This window comes from Austrofundulus limnaeus, unplaced genomic scaffold (assembly GCF_001266775.1).
Source record: "Austrofundulus limnaeus strain Quisiro unplaced genomic scaffold, Austrofundulus_limnaeus-1.0 Scaffold1050, whole genome shotgun sequence".
NCBI lineage: Eukaryota > Metazoa > Chordata > Actinopteri > Cyprinodontiformes > Rivulidae > Austrofundulus > Austrofundulus limnaeus.
Window position 1 is genome coordinate 25,508 of NW_013953452.1, and position 21,669 is coordinate 47,176.

The 21,669-nt window shown below is 39.1% G+C and overlaps 1 protein-coding gene across 2 annotated transcripts in view; it reads left to right on the forward strand.

The window, feature by feature from the left end:
• Positions 1-21,669, forward strand: part of usp48 (ubiquitin specific peptidase 48) — a gene marked incomplete in the record, with an annotated part of 52,720 nt that overhangs the window by 24,702 nt on the left and 6,349 nt on the right. The window contains 14 exon segments of one of the 2 annotated variants that reach the window (XM_014030394.1): positions 323-502; positions 774-911; positions 7,416-7,565; positions 7,901-8,101; positions 12,673-12,784; positions 12,891-13,030; positions 14,248-14,313; positions 14,452-14,576; positions 17,131-17,253; positions 17,325-17,386; positions 17,841-17,951; positions 20,211-20,341; positions 20,899-21,005; positions 21,143-21,241. In XM_014030394.1, coding sequence (XP_013885848.1) covers positions 323-502; positions 774-911; positions 7,416-7,565; positions 7,901-8,101; positions 12,673-12,784; positions 12,891-13,030; positions 14,248-14,313; positions 14,452-14,576; positions 17,131-17,253; positions 17,325-17,386; positions 17,841-17,951; positions 20,211-20,341; positions 20,899-21,005; positions 21,143-21,241 — 1,745 coding nt within the window. 2 annotated transcript variants of the gene reach the window in all.

Genomic DNA, 21,669 nt, shown 5'->3' on the forward strand with positions numbered 1-21,669 from the left:
AAAAAAGAACACATTTAATAATTGTATGAAACTGTGTATTTATAAAAAAAATACATGACACAAAACGCACACTTAATTCTTCAGATTTTTTTTTTTTAATTCTCAATCCTTAAGAATGACAAAAAACAAAACTGTGCCTCTGTCAGTCTTCCCCAGGGCATCTGTGGCTACACTGAAGTTTACCACCATCAGTTTGTGTGACTAGGTGAATGTCTGTAGTGTAAAGTGCTTTGGAGTCTGTAGGGCTTAATAAAGTGCTATACAAGTTCTGAGTATTTACCAAAACTGCTGGTGTTTCTTTTTGAACCGACTGTTTCTTCAGACCAGAAGTGTGTCTATGAGTTGAGTGCAGTGCTGATCCATCGAGGCATCAGTGCCTATTCGGGTCACTACATCGCTCATGTGAAGGATGCTCTTACTGGTGACTGGTACAAATTCAATGATGAAGAAATAGAGAAAATGGAAGGAAAGAAGCTGCAGCTTGGTATTGAAGAAGACATTGGTGAGTCATTAAAAAAACTGTGAAAACCTATTATTATTATTATTATTATTATTACATTTTAACGAGTGCATTTGTTAACTATAAGCTCTGCTTTTGCAAAACATCAAACCAGCCATGATGCAGTAAAAAAGCTAGTTTGTTTATAAGCCCTTTTTTCCAATGTAATGTTAGATGTAAAATTAGAATGTAAGCCACAGAGGCTTTATGTTTGCAGATAAAAACACCTGAAATTTATTTTGTTTTTTTCTGCTGTCTTTTTATTGCTCACAAGCTGAGACGGTGAAATCCCAGTCACGAAAGCCTAAGTGCAGTAAAGGTTATCACTGTTCCAGAAATGCATACATGCTGGTGTATAAGATCCAAGAAGATGAGAACTCTTCTAACTCCATTACCAAAGTTGAGGTGCCAGGTGAGTTGTTGATTTTGTGTTTATGTGTGTCTGCTCATACATCAGTGTTGTGCAAGATCTTTTCTCAAAGAACTCACAGCCAAGTTTAGTGCACACAGATTAAAACTGGTAATTATATATTGTACATCCAGGGTTCGACAAGATTTTTTTATTTTTTATTTTTGCCTGCCCTGTCTGGCATATGACAAGAAATGTTACCTGCCCAACATGAAAAGTTACTTGCCCGAAACAAAAATGTTCAAATTTTGATAAAAGAAAAATATGTACCGTATTTGTACTACAAAAATACTAACATGGTCAAGAATATCTTCAAAAACTTTTTTAGACCTTTCCAGTGTTTTCCCTAGAGTATTGGACTTGGGGGCGGGGCTTATGAAAACAGAATGATCAACAGCAGCAGCTTTGTTTTAAATACAGTTTACAGTCTAGAGCATGAAAAAGTCTGCAATTTGCATTAAAATAATAGTATGTAGCCTATCCCATATCTAAAGTTACATTTAAGATATCTTGAACTGGAGTCTCCATGCAACTTAATGATAAATCTAATATTATTTATACTAGTCAGAATATAATTAGAGATATCTTAAATAGGTATTTTGCCATGTCAAAATATATTAAGAGATATCTATTTATTTGTTTGTTTCTTTCATTCATAAAAACAAAGCAATCTATGTACACCATTAAAAAAAGTAAATAMTACCCTGAATTAAAAGGGTGCAGAGTGAAGGAAAAAAATAACATCATATTTGCCCCTTATTTTCAAAAATCAACTTCAACAAACAAACAAGCTCAAGCTGGAAATATCTCCAAGTTTAAAAAATAAGTAAATAAAACACAATAATAAAAGAAAACATTTTATTTTATCCTAAATAACTAATATGTCTAATTTAGTCATAAAACAATTTCAACTAACTAGAATATAAGTGGTGAAGCCAAATAAATGTTATATTGGCCTGCCATACAATGAGCTTCTGCCTGCTGAATTGACTTGCTGCTGCTGCGCTCTCATCTTCATCATCAGAGCAGAAGCCGACATTAGCAAGATGGATTTATGACCGAACGAACGTCCACATATTTTTTTAATCTCTGTGGGTAACAATACATAAAAAACTTTTTTTTCCTCCGAAAACTCGGGTGTGAAAAAACTACGGTTGTTAAAGCTTCGCTCTGCACGACGTGCAGCAGGAAGGAGGGAGAGATTAGGATCCCACGACACGCTGCACGACGTAACTTCTACAGGGGACGGGGGAATTTTGAGGATTTATTCTCTCTGTTTTAAAACACTATACAGTATTTCTTCATTTATTTTCAGAATATTTCGAATAAATGGCCCTATAAAAAAAATAAAGAAATGATTTACCTGCCCTGTCGGGCAGGCATCGGGGGACACCCACCTGCCCGAATATGGGTTTTACCTGCTCCGGGCAGTCGGGCAATATGATTTGTCGAACCGTGCTTCCATCCATCTGTAAAGAAATGTTCAGATTGGAAGCCAGAATAACACCAGGGTTTCAGAAAACTGATTAAGTTCTCAGTTGGATGTTTRTTTTCAGATCTAAAGACTTCATTTCACTCCGAGCCAGTCGGTGGCATCGAAGGTCTAAATAAAATTGCTACTGATCACATGTTSTCATATTAATAGAGGCGTGACCAGGTTTGGAATTCCTAAAATGTCGATCATGTTTACACTGCTGGAGCAAGGCACATGTTAAAAGGAGACTTGTTTATTCTTTTACYGTTTAAAGTAAATTACTACAACTGATCACAAAGTATAAAATATAAGACCATCAACCACAAAATATYCAACACATCCATTCATGGCTGCTGTTGYTGAGTGGTTAGGGGAGTACTAATGCAAGAGTTGGTGGTTCGATTCCTGCGTTATTCAGTTACATGTTGAAGTGTCCTTGGGCAAGACATTGAACCCCTACAGCCTCTTATGTGTGTCCCATCAGTGTATGAATGTGATTAAAAGCACTAATTAGTCTTTATAGACTGATTTTTCTGTATTAGATTTGTAGAAATACATGGTGTGTGTGTGTGTGTGTGTGTGTGTGTGTCTGTCTGTCTGTCTGTCTGTGTGTGTGTCTGTCTGTCTGTCTGTCTGTCTGTGTGTGTGTCTGTCTGTCTGTCTGTCTGTCTGTCTGTCTGTGTGCGTGCATATATTATATACACACACATTCTAATTGAATGTGTGTGTGTGTATTATACACACTTGTAAATGATTAAATGAGGACACAGGTGAAGAGCTTTTTGTAGTGTTTTTTTATTGTTTCAAACTTTATTCATTTCTTAAAAACTAAATTAATTCTATGTACAATAAAAAGAAAAGAAAACACAAATACAATGACATGAAAGGTGGCAGAGAGAAGAAAAAAATCTTGTTTGCCCCTTTTTCCCTCAAATATAAATTCAAACAATATTAATCTTCAGTTAACAAAACAAAACAAAAACATCAAATCTTCCTAGAACAACAAATTTTTGTGGATACACATTATACTGTTTCATATTTTTTTAACAATCCAACGTTTTTCATTCTCTTGTACATGTACATTGATCTGGCACTTTTAACATCATTTTCCAGATTATTTCCCCAATCTCACTCCTTGGATTGAGGTGCATCCTTATTTCCAACTGGTTCTAAATTTAAGTTTCACTAACATCTCTGTGCCCTTAAAATTATAAAAGCTCTCTCTCTTTGCAAAGTTTTTCTGGATGTTTAAATGGTGAGCCTTATACATAACTAATAAAATGTTATAATCAACCAAATTGTAAAATTTCAATAATTTCAGTTTACAAAATAATATATTAGATGGATAACGGTAATGTTTTCCAGTGACAGCTTTTTTTAGCTCTTTTCTGTAAAACAAAAACAGGATTTGTAATTGTTTTACATACTTTCCCCATACCTCAACACAATAGACCAAGTGTGGTACAATTAATGTGTTAATAAAATAGAACAGAAATAGCCTTTATTGTCCCACCGAGGGGAAATTCAGGTGTCACAGCAGCTCTTCTTCCCGCTGATGTGGTGTAAATCCCCACCATCAAGAGCCCTGTGCCAGGCTCCACAGACAGCCGCTGCTTCGGATGTTCCAGCCCCTGCTAGGGTCGGCCTTGTTAACGCAAGATCACTGGCAAATAAAACTTTCATCTTGAGGGATKTCTTCATGTCCCTTGGTCTGGATTTTCTCTGTGTAATRGAGACATGGCTGAGTACCTGTGAGCCCACCTTTCTTATTGAATTGTCACCACTGGATTGCTGCGTCTGTCAGGTGGAAAAGGAGGAGGAATAGCAGTTGTTTTTAAAAGCGATTTTAAATGCTGGCAGATCTGCCTGCAATCCTAAGAGCTTTGAACATTGCTCACTTGAAATTGGTCGCTGTCATGTTGGGTGGCCAATAAATGATGACACACGAGACAAGTACAATAGGGACTTTATGAGTGACTTTTCTAAATTTTTGGCTGAACCCCTGTGTAAATACATATGAACGTGTCCTTAACAAATCATAAAAAAGCCAGACTAGAATTTGTCAAACTACATGTTGACAAGCCTCAAAGCTTCTAGAAGAATGTCCTATGGACAGATGAGACAAAAGTTTAACTTTTTGCCAAGGCACATCAGCTCTATGTTGACAGAGGGGAAAATGAAGCATCTGAAGAAAAGAACACTGGCTGTGTCTCAATTTATGGGCTGGGTCCTCATGAGCTGGGCCACGTCCTCGCTGGGCCCGGTAGGCTGCTTTTAAAACTGCCATGAAATGGGATGGTCTACCCTTTGCCTGATGTCGGTTTTACGTAAGTTTGTGCTCCCACATTACCATAGTGTTCAGTTTCATATCAGACTTAAAATGCATTGGGACGTGTATTTACACGTCTTTTTACTGGATGAATAATTTCAGTCAAAATGTTACATGTAAATTAAAAATTTTATATAATAATTCGGATTTAGCTCCAGTATCAGCACTTTGTAGTAGCATTTTATTAAATTTAACATCTTTTTGCATTCCTCTGCCACATGATGAGGAGTCTTCGAATTGGGACAGTACTCCGCGCGGGGCAGTGATGTATGCAGTCGACAAATGCGACCTCATGAGGACCTAGCCGTTCCAAAGTTTTGTCATGATGTAGAAGTCCAGTTAAATGTGGACGACGCTGTTCTGTACACACATGCTAAAACGGCTCAACTTGCGGCTGAGAAATTAACCAAAGCTCTGGAGGGAGTGGTTGATTGGTTAAATTGTTACAAACAGGCCTGTAAGAAAAATACGTATTCAATAAACTGAAGTCAATATTAAACCACCATTGTTAAATAAAATGATTTGTAGAAGGAATCACCCATACAACACCAGAATTCTGGAACTGAGTGAGGTTTATTGCCACCGGAGCTGACAGGAAACCACACTGGCGAAAAACCAGGAAGTTTATCAAATTATACATGGTTCTTCAATGCCTGCGTTCGCCCCCTACTGACCTACGGCTGAATCACAGGCATTCAGACAAAATTCTCACCTACTGTTCTCATAATGGTTGATTATGTGTTGTCATATAATTCGGACATGTAACTGAACCTATTTCAATCAAATCATAATAGATTAAACATTGTCAACATTATAAAAAGGAAAACCTAAAAATATAGTGTTGTGCTTTTAACATCAGTACTAACCTSTAATAACTATAAATTTCTTCAGGCCCTCAAAATATTGGACAACAAGYCTTTAAGACACCATCATTGTCAGATTGTTCAGAAATATAACTTTTTTTCTTTTGAGAGTTTTAAGTTTTCTCAAATATGGAAACAGTATATAAAATTTTTAACGGTTTAGCGCCCATCTGTTTGCAAAAATTTGTTTATCGTTCAGCTGTTTCTTTGCGCTTAACTAGAACATCCAGGCAGAACTGTGAAGTTCCTCTCGGCACTCAGCCTTTGGACAAGCAGCTTTTTCGGTTAAAGCCATCGCTCAGTGGAATGCTGCTCCCGATCATGTAAAAAACTGTAGTTCTTTTATTAGTTTTAAAAATAATCTTTAATAAAAGTATCTTAAATCTACCCAATGTTGCAATCACTGAATTGCACTGGGTAATCGATTTTAGAGTTGCTTGTGGTTGTGTGGGGTAGAGGTGGGCATGATTTTATGTTTGGAGAGTGGGGTGGGGTGTTTTATATATTTTTAAATTGCAAAATATTTTATTTTAAGTTATTTTTATTTTTCTATTTTTTTCCCTCTCTCATTTCTATTTTACGGTTGGATGTTTTGTTTTTACTGTTTGATGGGACTACAGATGTAAATTAGCCTTAAGCTAAATCTGGTGCAATGCATCAAATTATGTTTTAATTGCACACTGTCCCGAACAAATAAAATCATACATTCATTCAATTGAGACACAGCCTCTGCCCCTAACGTGAAACATGGAGGAGGTCTGTTATGGTCTGGGGCTGCTTTGCTGCATCTGGCACAGGGGGTCTTGAATCTGTGCAGGGTAMAATGAAATCTCAAGACTATCAAGRATCCTAGAGAGAAATGTGCTGCTCAGTGTCAGAAGGTTTGGTCTCAGCAGCTCATGGGTGTTCAACAGGATAATGACCCAAAACAGCTAARACCACCAAGAATGGCTCAGAGGAAAACATTGGACTATTCTGAAGTGGACTTCTATGATCCTGACCTAAATCCTGTTGAGCATCTTTGGAAGAAGCTGAAACATCAAACCTGAGACAACTGGAGCAGTTTGATCATGAGGAGTGGAACAAAATACCTGCTGAGAGCTGCAGAAGTCTCACTGACAGTTACAGGAATCATTTGATTGCAGTGATTGACTGTAAAGGTTGTGCAACAAAATATTAAGTTAAGGATCCCAACATTTTTGTCCAGGACTGTTTTATGAATTTTATTTATTTTTTAAATTCTGTTGAAAACCAATGTCTGACTTTCATTTGTTAATTTTCATGGAATTTTATTTATTATTACTTTTTTCAGATTCAATTTATTTTTGTGACCATTGTGGGTTTTTCTTTCATTAAATAAGGAGTACCAACATTTTTGTCCATATGTGTATTCACCTACATTTTTTTACCTGAATTATTGAGCTGCATCTGAACGATACACAAGCTGAGGATTAACATCTGTACACAACAATAAAATATAAGCAGAAATATATAAATAGCCCTGTAAATAAATAAATAAATACACATAAAATGCACCAATTATTTTAAATTAGGAGAACTTATCTTTGTGTTTTGTAATTTAGTTGACCTTCATATTTATTTTTCCAGCTTAGTTCCAATAAATTATATATTTTAGCACATAATTTAAAATGTACAGCTTTTAGAGTATTTTTTACCTACATTTGTGTTTTTTAAATGATTTATTAATTTTTTTAACTGTTTTACCCACACGTCTTTTTATTTCCATGAGTTGTTTTTTTTTTTTTTTACATTTTTCTGTTTCCTGTTATTACTTTACCTCATACATTTCTGCCTCTGTTTTTTTTTATTTTGCTCTCCAGCCTTTCTTCAAAGGTTAGTTGACCAGGACAACCGTAAATTTGAAGAGTGGTGCACAGAGATGGCAGACATGAGAAAACAGAGTGTGGATAAAGGCAAAGCCAAGCACGAAGAGGTGAAAGAGCTCTACAAGCTTTTACCTGCAGAAGATGGTTGGTAAACATGCTTTATTCACTCATTGTCCAATTAACGTCTGTGTGTGGTTTCACTATTTACACATTTTAAAATGCAGTAAAATAAYTTTGAGAGCATATTTTATTATCCTATAAAACAACGACATGTATATATATTTTAAATTACTAATGTAGTTTGACACATCTGCGTATATACACCCACACATAGACACCACATACTTTGTGTGTAACATCTGGTCTTGATATTCTGGAGGTAATGTKCAGCATTTGCTTAGTAACAACAGAAAATGGTTGTACTTTTTCAGTTTCAGTTCAGGCTCTTCGTTGATGTTTTCTGTTCTTACCCTCCACAGGAGAACAGTATGAGTTTATCCCCAGTGACTGGCTGAAGAAGTGGCTTGATGATTCCACTGCCACAAAGGAAATTGAAAACTCCCTTTTCCTTTGTTCTCATGGAAAACTGCACCCAGACAAGATGGGAGAGGTCAAGAGGGTGTCCCTGCGAGCTGCAGACCTGCTATATGAACGCTACGGTGGAGGACCAAGATTAGATGGTCAGTCAAGCAGCAGATTTGCTCTCTTTTAAAATGTTTTTTTAACTGATACATGTCTCAAAATTCTGCTTTTGTTCTAAAATACTTTTTGGCACAAATGAAGTGGTTTAGYCTTTTGCCTTTCAGAGATTGTGGGGTGGCTGTGGCTGAGTGGTTAGGGCAGTTGCCCTCCAATGAGAGAGTTGGCGATTTGATTCTTTGCTGTTCAGTCTCATGTCGACGTGTCCTTGGGCAAGACTCTGAACCCCTACTGCCTCTGATGCATCCCATCAGTTTATGAGTGGGATTTAAAGCGCTGACTAGTCTCCAATGAATTAACTTCAACAAATTAGCTTTGTAGAGAGATGTAGTGGAGGACTGTGTAAATGGGTAAATGAGGGCACAGATTGTAGTTTAAAGCGTTTTAAGTATCCCGGTTGGATAGAAAGGTGCTACCTGAAGATTGTCACAGTTCCTTGAGGGCATCCTGAGGCATTGCCAGCTGAAAGAAGGCACCAGAAAACCAAACAGGGCGTCACTGCAGTTCACCGATGCCCCTCCAACTGATTGGTATGGAACAGTTCATGAAAAAATTTTTAAAACTGTTGTGTAGCATAATGTTTTGTTCAGTGGACATGTAAAAAAAAGCTTTGTGTAAATACTGCAGAAACAGAATGCAGCAGCCATGTCAGTAGCCATGTTTCCATCCAATTTTAATTCGAATTTTGAGCAAATTTTTAAAATTTCGCAAAAAGGAAAAAACAAAGAAATGCGAATCAGACGTGTTTCCATCAACTGGCTTGAAGCGAATCAGTTATGTCAGACACGTGTGTAGTAAACGGGAAATAAAAGTCGCATCCCAGGAAAATGGAGAAAAGTTATCAGGAACGTGTTGCTACTGTCGGGAAAGTTGTAATTATTCTGTCATATCAACTAGTTTTGGCGATTTTACATGCAGTCGGAAGACGTAGATAAAGTAATGTAATTCTCTTCATGTTACGGGAATAACTGAGAATACGCCGATAGCAGGATGAGGGCCCAACTGCAGTCGCGGCTGCAGTCGCTCTGGTACCGGGACCGGTTTCAGACAGACAGCGAGAACAGCTGATCAACCATGTGAGGTAAATGTTCGCCACGTCAGAACTTATTCGACAAATGTGTTTCCATCTCTCCTTTTGCGCATTAACTCTTTTTTGAAAATAACAAAAACCACCTCAAGTGAGCGTATCAACTTTTATGCGAATTAGAGGAAGTTTCTTCGAATCATGCCGTTTTTCCATTCACCTTTTCTGATGCGATACTTMAAAATGCGCATTAAAAAACCTTGAGGGAAACATGGATAATGATTGAAATGGCACAGTGTTGAAGGTTCGGTCTACTGTGTGGGACAGGTGTAAAAAAAAGTGGTGGATAAAGCTGTGACTGTGTTCCACCATATATCTAAGGAGACATCCACCCGTGTCTGTCGACAGTGCATAAGACAGACAGGTTACAAAATAGTGCTGGGAAATAAACCGCTGTGTACTGAAAACCGTTTTTTATTTTTGTTAGGATATGAATTTTCTGAAAACCGAACATACCGGTTTAAATAGCCTGAACACGTTTAGAACGTTACGTCTGTTACTGTTTCACGGGGGACACTTTTCCTCGCAACATCGCTACGCGCATTAGCAAGCTAATGTTATTGTTGGAGCAGCTTCTCAGTAACTGGCTGTGGGTGATGATTCCGCTGCTTATATTGAATCAGAATTAGCTTTATTGTCATTCACACACAACATCAGAGATGCAGTGCAGAACGAAATTGCAGTTATGAAAAGAAAGACACCCATAACAAACATGGGGGAACGGATGACCAGGTCTTGCGCAAAATGGTTGCGCTATCTTTTGCAGCTTGGAAAAACACAATAGGATAAGTGAGTTAAAAAAAGTTGCTCTGGGGCGGGGTTCAGTGGAGCCGGTGACGTTTTAGATCAATACTTCGTGCTGGAACCGATCCAAGGCCCTCCAGAGTCCAGAGACCAGATCTTATTCGTCTCATGCTCAGTTCACAGAGTTCAGAGTTTCCCCTTTCTCCTCACGGCCTTCAGATGGTCCCACACGGATGATGGGTGGGGACTCAAGCCCTTGTTGACGTATCCTCCCGGGGAATTTTGATAAATGTGCCAACCGAAGGCCAGCTGCTGGGATCCGAAAAGATAAACACATTTGTTTTGGGACAAGCGGCCTTTAATTTCCTTGCTGCTTTCAGTCTCACTGCATCTCTGAAAATGGCGAAAAAAATACCAATGTTCCAAATTCTGTGTCTTCTCGCCTCTCGCCGTCTGAAGCTTCTCCCAGTTGTCATCCTTATATCCAAGAGGCATGCTCCTGGGCAGAGATTGTTATCAGAATCACATACAGTTTGTGACTTATCTCCCCCAGCATCTGAGTGTTAGCTCTCAGAGCAGCAGATTCCGCACTGCTGTCAGGATCGCTTTCATTTTCCGATAACTCAGAACTCTGCCATAGCCGATCGGCAGAAATCCAGTTATCATAAATCCAAATATATACAAATCTTCCAAGTCTTTAATGGAAAGTGGTGCCAAACAGATTAGGTTCCAACCCCAGGAACCACTGACCTGACCAGCAGCAACCATTCCACTGGGACAKYTACGTTCCCCTCGTTCCAATCTTAATGTGGAAAAAATTGTGTCAMTTGCATTCAGAGACCAGTTGACCAAATCCATAGTTCATTTTTGTTTCAGATGATAGGTAGAAGAAAGGCTTGAAAAAGCTGTGAAGCAGGAAGGAGGGGCAGGTTCGAAAGAGAGAGCAAAAAGCGTCCGACTCCTCTGAAGGCCAAGCGAAGAAGATTTTATTGACTGACATATATGAAAAACTCTTTCATTTTCGCCATCGCTGAATGTTGTTTGCACCTCTTCAGTGACATGCACGGACAGATTTAATGTGTGGCATAAATATGGAGATGTTAAAGGGGCAATATCATGGAAAATCAATTTTTTTGAGTTTTATATCATGTTATAATGTTATACTCTCATAATCACAAACACATCACAAAGCGTTGCTTTGACTCATTAATGCATGTTTGAGAAATCCTGCAGCATTTTTAACAAAACGACAGGTGGGGACCAGAAGGGCCTTTTGGTACCAGAAACGCCCCTGGGACGAGTCTTTAAGCTGAGCTTCTTCATCGTGGAGCATACCTCCCCAACCCTCACCCCCACACCCCGCCCATGACTCCTGCAGGCTCTCGGCAGTAACAAAGCAAACGAGTGAAAGTGAAACTGAAACTTAGTCTGTTTCTCAACACTACTCAGTGAAGGTCTTTTCAGATTCAAAATACCCTTTGAGGAAATGTATTTTCAGATGCCAAGTAAACTGCATCATAGCGCACGTGCAAACTCCCCCGCGTGCGAAATGGACATCATAGCTGTAACATTATTTTTGCACATGGGTCAATACCTGAACAATGTACTGAAGAGAATTGGCATTAAAACTAGGGGAGCCAAGCACCAGCTACTGATCAACAGCAAGACCAGACACACAAACCTGTCCACAGCCTGGACTGACTACAGCACACTGGTTCTTGGAGATTRCTGCGTTAGGATCAAAATGAAGAGACAAACCTTTTAGTAAAATCATACCAGTCAATCTTTTGTCATGTAAAGCTGTATAATAAAGAAATAAAAAGATATGTTGTAACCCCTATTTTACATGGAAAATGCAAAATTATGGTCTTGTTTACACAAGAATGATCTCTGGTGTTAGTGTTTTTTCAGTGTGTATTATCATGAATAAACAAGAAAAATGTGTCTACACCAAGGAGTTTCTATAGAACAGCTGGAGTGCGCAAAAACCACGTGACCGTGTGATCGGCTGGTGACGCTAACGGCTAACGCTAAACGGTCAAGACTCTGGATTTTCCATTATAATCATTGTGTTACAGGCTGACTTCAGGTCTGGTTTAGATCATTGTTACTTATAAATTATATGTATATATATTGGTATTTATCTGCTGTTTTACATGATTGTTGAATGAAATTAACATAGTTATTAATTTATTGTAAAAACATGACTGATAATCTGTGAAAAAAATCCGGTTCAGCTTGCTGTTTATCTATTAGTTTTTATGGAGGCTGTGAGCTGTTGCCCTTTTAAGACGCCATTTTTGCTCCTCCATGCTGTCACAGACGCTGCCAGTGTATGGTATGGGCGGGACGAGTAACACAGATGCCAGGCGCTCAACGAGCAACGCTTGCAATGTTAGCATAGATACAGTTATATCCAAACTGCTGAATACATAAATGTGCCTTCAGACCAAGGATGATGATGTTTTTTTTTTTCCTACGTATTGAAAAAGGGACTGTAGCTGGCTGTATTGCACATATTCGATTTATGCATTGCGGCTTTCAAGTAGTGCCTGAAAAGTATCATTTTAGACCTGGATTCAAAATGTTTCAGTGTCAGGGACTGCAATCACTGTTGTCATGTAAACAAAGGGCCAAGCAGCAACATAATTTTTACAGTTTCACTAAAAATCATCATCTTTTGTTTTGAAGTTTGCTGAAATGATTCATTGTGTTTCCGTCCAGGCTCTTCTCTCTGTATTGAATGTGTTGGCCAGCGATGCAGAGTGCTGCGACTGAAAAACCAGCTCAACGAAGATTTCAAGGAAGTTTCAAATCTAATCAAACGTTCTGTCAGGTAACACTCCAATTATCTGGCAAACACGAGTGTCGATTTTATTATAATCTGCATGATCATTTACATCAAGTATAAATCAAATAAGATTTTTATGTGTGTGTTTCAGTGGTGAGGGCTTCTGGGTGAGCAAAGCGTCTTTGCGTAGCTGGAGGCAGTTGGCTTTGGACCAGTTGGAGGAGGATGAGATTGAGACCCAACACAACAACAGCAAGACTAATGGGCAGGGACCACACACTAATTGCAAGGGTAAGTTTTAAACATGATCCTGACTGTGGGATATCTAGTGCAAAATATTTTTTAATAATAATAATAATAACAATAATAATAACAATATTTTATTTGTGGCTGCCAATTTACCTGAGGTAGACAGTATGTCCTAATTAATAACTAATATGTAGTGGTGCAGAGGTTAGAGAAGATGAGTCTGTGATCAGAAGGTTGCCGGTTCAACTCCCCGAACCAACCAGCCTCACTTTGGGCCCTTGAGCAAGGCCCTTAACCCCTCAGCTGCTGCCCGGGCTCTGTAATTGGCAGCTCACTGCTCCACATGTGTGTTCACATGTGCAATGGATAAAATGCAGAGAATTAATAATATATATAAAAACAATAAAGGCTAATAAAAATAAAATATCTTGATTAATATCTTTTTGTCGGCTTTTATCTTACTACACATGATGAGGTGGTATTTCGGCCGTATCGAAATTGGTGTTTTTCGCAAAACTGCAATGGAAACACTTCTTTCGCTTCACGGGAATCGCGTGATCAACAACCGGCTGTTTCTACTGGCGAAAAAGATGATGACAAAGAAGATAACAGGAAGTAGAAGTAGTAGTAATACCACAGAAGTAGTATAAAATAGTAAACTCACCGACTACAATTTCCCAAAAACACAGCATACGTAGCCGCTCCCAAGTAGTGGCTTGTCGCTGGAAAGCCTCGATAAAAGACGTCGACGTMTCCTCTGATGATGAGCGCTAGTGTCGTGGTAGCAACATGCTATGTGTTTACATCCATCTCCGCCATGTTTGTAATGACTTTTCATGAGAACAAACGAATTCACTGCAGTTGCGAAACTGTTTTTTCGACATTAACAGAATATCGAAAAAGTTTTGAGCACATTTGCAATGGAAACGCAGCTACAGAGGCGTGGCATCAAGGTGACCAGCCTACCTATAGTGTGACAGTTTCAGTTGTTTGTAGTTTATCATATCTGCACAATTTAATTCTTCAAACGGTTTCAACACCAACAAGGTGTTTTGGCTGTTTGGATTTGCTAAACTTTAATTATATCCAGAACCAGTGTCTAAAACGTTTAATTTTACAAATACTTTATTTGCTCTTAGATGTTCTCAAACCATGGAGCTTTACTTTTAAAGATGCTCTGTTACTGTTTAAGACACAAACATTTCAGCTTATTGTTTGTCTGAATTGTGTCAACATTCTGCTAATTTGATTAATTGCAGAGTTTGATTCAAATCTCCCAGAGGACGATATGAAGACGTTCAATGAAGACCTCGTCTGTAGTCATGGTATTTTCTCACTTCAGCATAATCATTTTTTCAGTACCTTCTAATAATAATGCAGTAACATTTTGAAGCAATAGAAAGTTTAGGCTAATCATTCCTGTTGCAGATATTTGCACTGTATAATTTCTGTTTTCACCGTAGGAGCCCTGTGTATTCTGGAGACAGAGCGAAAGCTGGTATCTACTGAAGTGTGGAGCAAATTGAGAAATTACTTCCCAAAAGCCCCAGAGTTCAACCAAAATCAAGATCCCTGTCAGCAGTGTCTGGTATGATGACTAGCAGCATTTAGGATTGTTCCACACTTATTTAATCCTTTTTGAAACATTTCCTTTTGTTTCTATTAGAAGGTGAAAAGAAGATAATATTTTTACATGTGTTTGATGTGTGTTTCTGTTTGTTTGCATGTTCTTTAGATCTAAATAGTTTTGAAAATGTAAGGAAATAAGGGGCACTTTTTAAAAACCTTTTAGCTGTTTTGGTGTGTGTGTGGGGGGAGGTTGTGAGGTGCTTTGTTACCTTTAAAACATTTTACACATAAGGCAGAGTTTTTGTGTTTTGACTTAGTTTAAACATAAATACTAGAGCAAAGTATGAAAATAAGTCTCTCATACTTTGTTGTCTTGATTTGATCGTTAGGGGCGGTGGATGGGTGACGGCCTTTTCTCACTTGAAGCAGCAGTTTGCCCAGTGAGGGAAACCAATTAGATTTTTCAAAAAGTATAGTAACTTCAGTTCTGTTCTCTTTGTAAAAGAGCAGATAGTTTTACCCTTCCCTGAAACTACTGTTGGGTCATACCTGCTATGAAATAGAATATTTTTGTTGCTACATCTTGAGGGAAGAAAGCTCAGGCCTCTTTTAAGCAGAGCACACTGTGCTGCAGATAAATGGAAGTTTTTAGCTAAAACAGCTAACTTTGCCTGAAAGAGCCTCCTCCCCTCTCAGGGAGATTGCTCAAGCCCTCCATCCCACGGGTCCAAACTTCCTCTTTCTTGCTGATTCTTAACCAGACATTGGGCCTCATGCAAGAACATGTTCGTATTYTTATCCTAAATTTCTCTTACTTTTGTTCGTACAAAGGGTTCGTACGAACATGTCACGTCAGATTCAACAAACTCTTCTATCTTCAGGAAAAGTGTGTAAATGAGCTGCATAAATTACACCTGTTCGTATCCAGCTGCTCGTGCACGTGAGAGATTAGCATAATTACCACCCCAAAAACACCATATAAGGCTATGTTTCCTGCCTCAGATACAAGGAAGTGTCCATTCATAAAAAATGACAGCAAAAACTAAAAAGAAGAACTTTACGAGTTCAGAGATTGAAGTCCGTCTGTCAGAGATCCAGAAAAGAAAATCTGTCATTTTTAGCAGGTCAGCTGTGGGATAAAAAGAGCTGCTAAATGTATAAACAACTGTGTTAAATCATTTTCATTTATTCAGAAGACACACCGTTGCGCACCGTACCCCCCCACCCCTACCCCACCCTCCATGCGCTGCGCGGTCGCAGGTGGTCTCAGATGCGGGTTTGAAATAAGCATTTTAAAATGTTTTCAAAATAAGTCTGGCACTTTGGAGAAAATCAAGGACTCGCTGGAGGGATCATGCATCCCCTCTGGCCTGGGAACGTCTCGGGGTCCCCCAGGACGAGCTGGAAAGTGTCACTGGGGAGAGTGGGGTCTTTCTCCTGCTGCCCCCGCACCCGATAGCGGATAAGCGGGTTGAAATGGACGAACGGACAATTTATATTGTTAGTCTAAATTATTACATTTAAAATTATAACTCTAATTCAAGCAGAATAGCCTATTGTCAACATAATTATGRAGTGTGATTTATTTTCAACTCAAAATATCTTCAAACTAATGAAATATAAAGTTATTAGTGAAGAAAACCCRTCTGGATAACAGCAGACTGACTTCATGTAAAATATACGACAGGTCTGGACCACTCGCGAATTTTGTTCGTATCTGAAAAAAATCKTAGAATACGAAAACATTGGTGAATGCCACAAATTCTCCTAAATCACTCGTACGCACAACTGAAGAACATATCTGTGTGTATGAATGGGTCTTGCATGAGGCCCGATGTAATCAAAGTCTGTTCAGGTTAGAAAGAAAGATTCTTCAGCCTTGCACTTGGAAAATGGGTTGAATTTGTTTAGCAACCTGAAATAGGCTACTAATGTGTTTTTGCATAATTTTGGGCTGAAGACGACCTATTAAATCCTCAGAKGTTGGTAGAAGCCATACAACAGACATTTTACCACCATGGAGAAACTTGTGACATGATTGAAGAGTGAAAAATTGAATGTCCACAACTTGTAGGGCTTATTTAGGACACTTCTCCTCCTCAGTTCAACATCATCTGATGCAACCTTGAAATCTTTTTTTCCCTGTCACTTTCCACTAAGATTATTAAAATCTTTTTATATTTACATTTCTCTAGGCTTCACTCTGTGTCAAGGCACAAACTGAGTACAGACGCATTACTTGGAGCTCATTCTGACACTTTTTTAATGCCCAGTGGGGAAATTAGCATTTCATTGTGTTTATGCACAGACCTACTGTATTTCTGCCACGCTGACAATGGATGTGGCTCTAAAACATGATTCTTTCAGATATCTCCTTTCATCAGAGCCTTCACTTATTACTGTATGTTGAAGCATTCAGGAGTAACAGCGTTTTCATGTTTGGATCCATTCTTCAAATGTGTACTCTGGATACAGACTGGACGTAGGCTCAGAAAAACGTGTCCAGAACGGTTCTTTTATATGCTGCTGTATTTGTTGAATGACTATGAAGCTCTTCTTATTTCTGTACCCAGACATTAGAGCAGGAGGAAAAGGACAACGAGGCAGTCAGTAAGATGATGGCTCTCGATCAGAAGAACCAGCTTCTCAATCTCTTCCATGAGAAGAACCGACCAACACTCACAAAATGGCCCCAGGTAAAACTACACAGCAAAATAAACTGTTTTCTAATCTTTTATTTTGTTCTAAAAAGTTTTTTTTTCTCCAGGGTACAGATGTACTTTACATAGTTCCTCTGTTCTTTGTGGAAGAATGGAAAAAATTCATCAGGTTTGATATTTTTTCATTTTTGAAATGAGTGTTTTTAGTGTTATGAGAAATGAGTGTTAGTGTTTTTTTGTGAAATATTTGTCCTCGTTCACAGAAGTACAAAAAGATGTTCATTTTACATTTGGCTCAAAAAAATTTGATGTTAGTTGTAATAATTAAACAAGCTGTGACTTATTGATCAGTTCTTTACACTCTGAGTTGTATTGTTCTACTGTATACTCAGAGTTATACTGTTCTATATTTGTGAATACACACTACTCAGAGTTTTAGTTCTTTACACTCTGAGTTGTATTGTTCTACTGTATACTCAGAGTTATACTGTTCTATATTTGTGAATACACACTACTCAGAGTTTTAGTTCTTTACACTCTGAGTTGGACGGTCGTCAGATGTTGTCAACTTAAACTGTCAAAGTTCAGCTCAGTCTTTTTCATGTTTATTTGTGTATTTTTAGGAGGCCCACAAAATCTTCTCCAGTTTCTAATGTGGGCAATACTCTGCTGCTCTGTCCTCACGGGGGCTTCATGTTTACATACGACTCTCTGGTTACTGGAGAAGCACAACAGTGAGTTCTGCTTTTTTAAACTATATGACTAGCCAAAACTCTGCATCTTTTTTAATGACAGGGCTGATATTATTCCAGCACTGTGCCAGAATTCTGTCTTAACTCCAGAGGGGAAAAAAAATCTGACTCCATATATTTAACAAACATTTCTCTGAACCTGTCAAACCTCAGAAATCAGGTGAGGGCGGGACTTGGAAATCTGCAATACTTTGATTCAGATTCAGCAGAAGTTGAGTGGCTCTGAAAATAAATGAATTTATTTATAAAAACAAGTTTAAAAAAAAGAACTGGAAGCAATGTTGAAGCTGACAGGTTTGACTGATTTCAACACCACGAGCTGTGCAGATGGATGCTAACAGTTAGTTGGACAGTAGCAGACGGGTGGAGCAGGGAAGAAGGGGGAGCAGAGAGGAGCAGGAAGGAAGAAGTCTGATGACTTTGATCACGGTGACTCAGGTAACTGCATCTGATCAACAGATGTACTGGGAGAACATCTGATGTACTGGGAGAACATGGGACAAGTGCTCTGCATGAAGTTGATTAGMTGCGGCGGCGTGCAGAATGATCATGCAGCTTGTCTTTGTATAATTGGCTGTTTCTGTTGCTTTATTTTTTGGAATTTAACAATATTAACACTAAAAGAGGTATTTGTTATTATTTTATTATTTTTTGTTTAAACAAAGTGTAGCAAAGGTGTGTCTGTTTAAGTTGATTTTTCTTTAAACCCCTCCGTGTTCTCTCTGGGAAGGAATCAGTTTTTAGTCCATCATAAATATCAGCTATAAAATATAATGTATTATTCTACCATTAAAAACAGGCCATTTGGGGAATTTAATGAGAAAATTTTAAATATGAAATATACACTCACCGGCCACTTTATTAGGTACACCTGTCCAACTGCTCGTTAACACTTAATTTCTAATCAGCCAATCACATGGCGGCAACTCARTGCATTTAGGCATGTAGACATGGTCAAGACAATCTCCTGCAGTTCAAACCGAGCATCAGTATGGGGAAGAAAGGTGATTTGAGTGCCTTTGAACGTGGCATGGTTGTTGGTGCCAGAAGGGCTGGTCTGAGTATTTCAGAAACTGCTGATCTACTGGGATTTTCACGCACAACCATCTCTAGGGTTTACAGAGAATGGTCCGAAAAAGAAAAAACATCCAGTGAGCGGCAGTCCTGTGGGCGGAAATGCCTTGTTGATGCCAGAGGTCAGAGGAGAATGGGCAGACTGGTTCGAGCTGATAGAAAGGCAACAGTGACTCAAATAACCACCCGTCACAACCGAGGTAGGCAGAAGAGCATCTCTGAACGCACAGTACGTCGAACTTTGAGGCAGATGGGCTTCAGCAGCAGAAGACCACACCGGGTGCCACTCCTTTCAGCTAAGAACAGGAAACTGAGGCTACAATTTGCACAAGCTCATCGAAATTGGACAAGAGAAGATTGGAAAAACGTTGCCTGGTCTGATGAGTCTCGATTTCTGCTGCGACATTCGGATGGTAGGGTCAGAATTTGGCGTCACCAACATGAAAGCATGGATCCATCCTGCCTTGTATCAACGGTTCAGGCTGGTGGTGGTGGTGTCATGGTGTGGGGAATCTTTTCTTGGCACTCTTTGGGCCCCTTGGTACCAATTGAGCATCGTTGCAACGCCACAGCCTACCTGAGTATTGTTGCTGACCGTGTCCATCCCTTTATGACCACAATGTACCCAACATCTGATGGCTACTTTCAGCAGGATAATGCGCCATGTCATAAAGCTGGAATCATCTCAGACTGGTTTCTTGAACATGACAATGAGTTCACTGTACTCAAATGGCCTCCACAGTCACCAGATCTCAATCCAATAGAGCATCTTTGGGATGTGGTGGAACGGGAGATTTGCATCATGGATGTGCAGCCGACAAATCTGCGGCAACTGTGTGATGCCATCATGTCARTATGGACCAAAATCTCTGAGGAATGCTTCCAGCACCTTGTTGAATCTATGCCACGAAGAATTGAGGCAGTTCTGAAGGCAAAAGGGGGTCCAACCCGTTACTAGCGTGGTGTACCTAATAAAGTGGCCGCTGAGTGTATAAATTACAGTTGTAACATGAAACAATGGAAGAACCAGAAYGCTGGGACTGTTACACTTCCTGTGGGGGTACCAGATCAGTGTTTACTGATCATGAATTCAAAAAATAATTATACCTGAGTTAGAACTTTCTGAGTTTTTGTTTGATCTTRTGTTTTATTGTTTGGCTTGCACAGTGTAGCTCTTCTTTGGCCAAATGAATGGGAAGTGATCAGCAGACTCTTCATTGTTGATCAGCCAATATCCATCCACTGTTTAACACAGACCACACCAAACGGATGTACCACCCAGTACACCACTCAGCCAGGTAAGATTTCACATTCACAATTCAAAGCTATATTTCAAATTTCTGCATTTGAAGCTGGTGGGAGCCAAAGTGCGTCTAGACCCCAGAATCAGACATGCCCTCCTGTCAAACACACTGGGGCCCAACACAGAGCCTGTCTTGCGCGGTGTGYGTCAAAAGCAGCAGGAATTTGAGACATAACTCCAGAGCAGACAGATTTCTGCCTGTTGGGCTCATGGACAGTTAAAAACAAAACCCAGTGTCCTCTCATCTCATGAGGATGAGCCTTGCTCAGAACATCATGTTCAAAATATTTAAGCAACCGTAGTACCAAGGCACTGTTTAATAAATAGATAACAGCAATTTTTAAAGTGAGGTTGCATATCAAATTTTAAAACAAAGCCCTCACWTAGCTTGGAGTGTGTGGTGGGAATGACTCTCAGCTACTACCACATTTTAAACCTAATGTGTTTTAGTTTTTCCACTGCTTGCATGCTTGTGATATTTGTAAACAATATGATAAATCAACAAATCTGTGGTATATTCTTATTATGACAATCAAATATTTCTATGTTCAGATCTGTGTTGGGAGTGCAGAGAGAGCTTCCTGTTCCAGCAACAGAGGGATCTCAGAGAGTACACCCAAGCAACCATTTACATCCGCAAAGTCATTGATGACAAGAGGGTACGAAACAACAAACATTGAATGCACAGTGAACATCGACAACTGTATTTTATTCATTTTATTACAATAAGAACTGTTGCTGATGTTTGTCGATCCTCAACTATTTTTTCAAACTGTTCTGACTGTGGGAAACAAAGGACCCTGCTCCAGAGGTGATCGCCAGCAGCTCTGAGGCTGAGGAGGAGAGGGAAGAGCATCCTAAGGTTGATGGAGAGAAAGACCCAGACTTCAGTCAGGTAATTAAATAGAGTCTATTTCCATCTTCAATGTGTCTCATCGACCATCTGTTATAAACAGTTGTTGATGAGGGACCACAGTCTGCACCATAACAGATATTCAATTCAATTCAATTCAATTCAGTTTATTTATTTTGCTCCAAGTCACAACATGCATTGTCTCAGGGCACTGAGCATGAAAAAAGAACAATCTAAAGAAGAAACCAGCAGATTGTGTTGAATCACTTCATCAAAGTCTCCCATCCTGAGCAAACGGAGAGGAAAAACTCCCTGCTAATCAGGAAGAAACCTCCAGCAGAACCAGGCTCAGGACAGGAGACCATCTGCCTCGACCGGCTGGTTGAGGGACAGAAAAGAGATAACTGAAAGCTCTGCCTCCCATTCTACTTTTAGAAACTCGAGGAGGAACCACAAGTAAACCTGCAGTC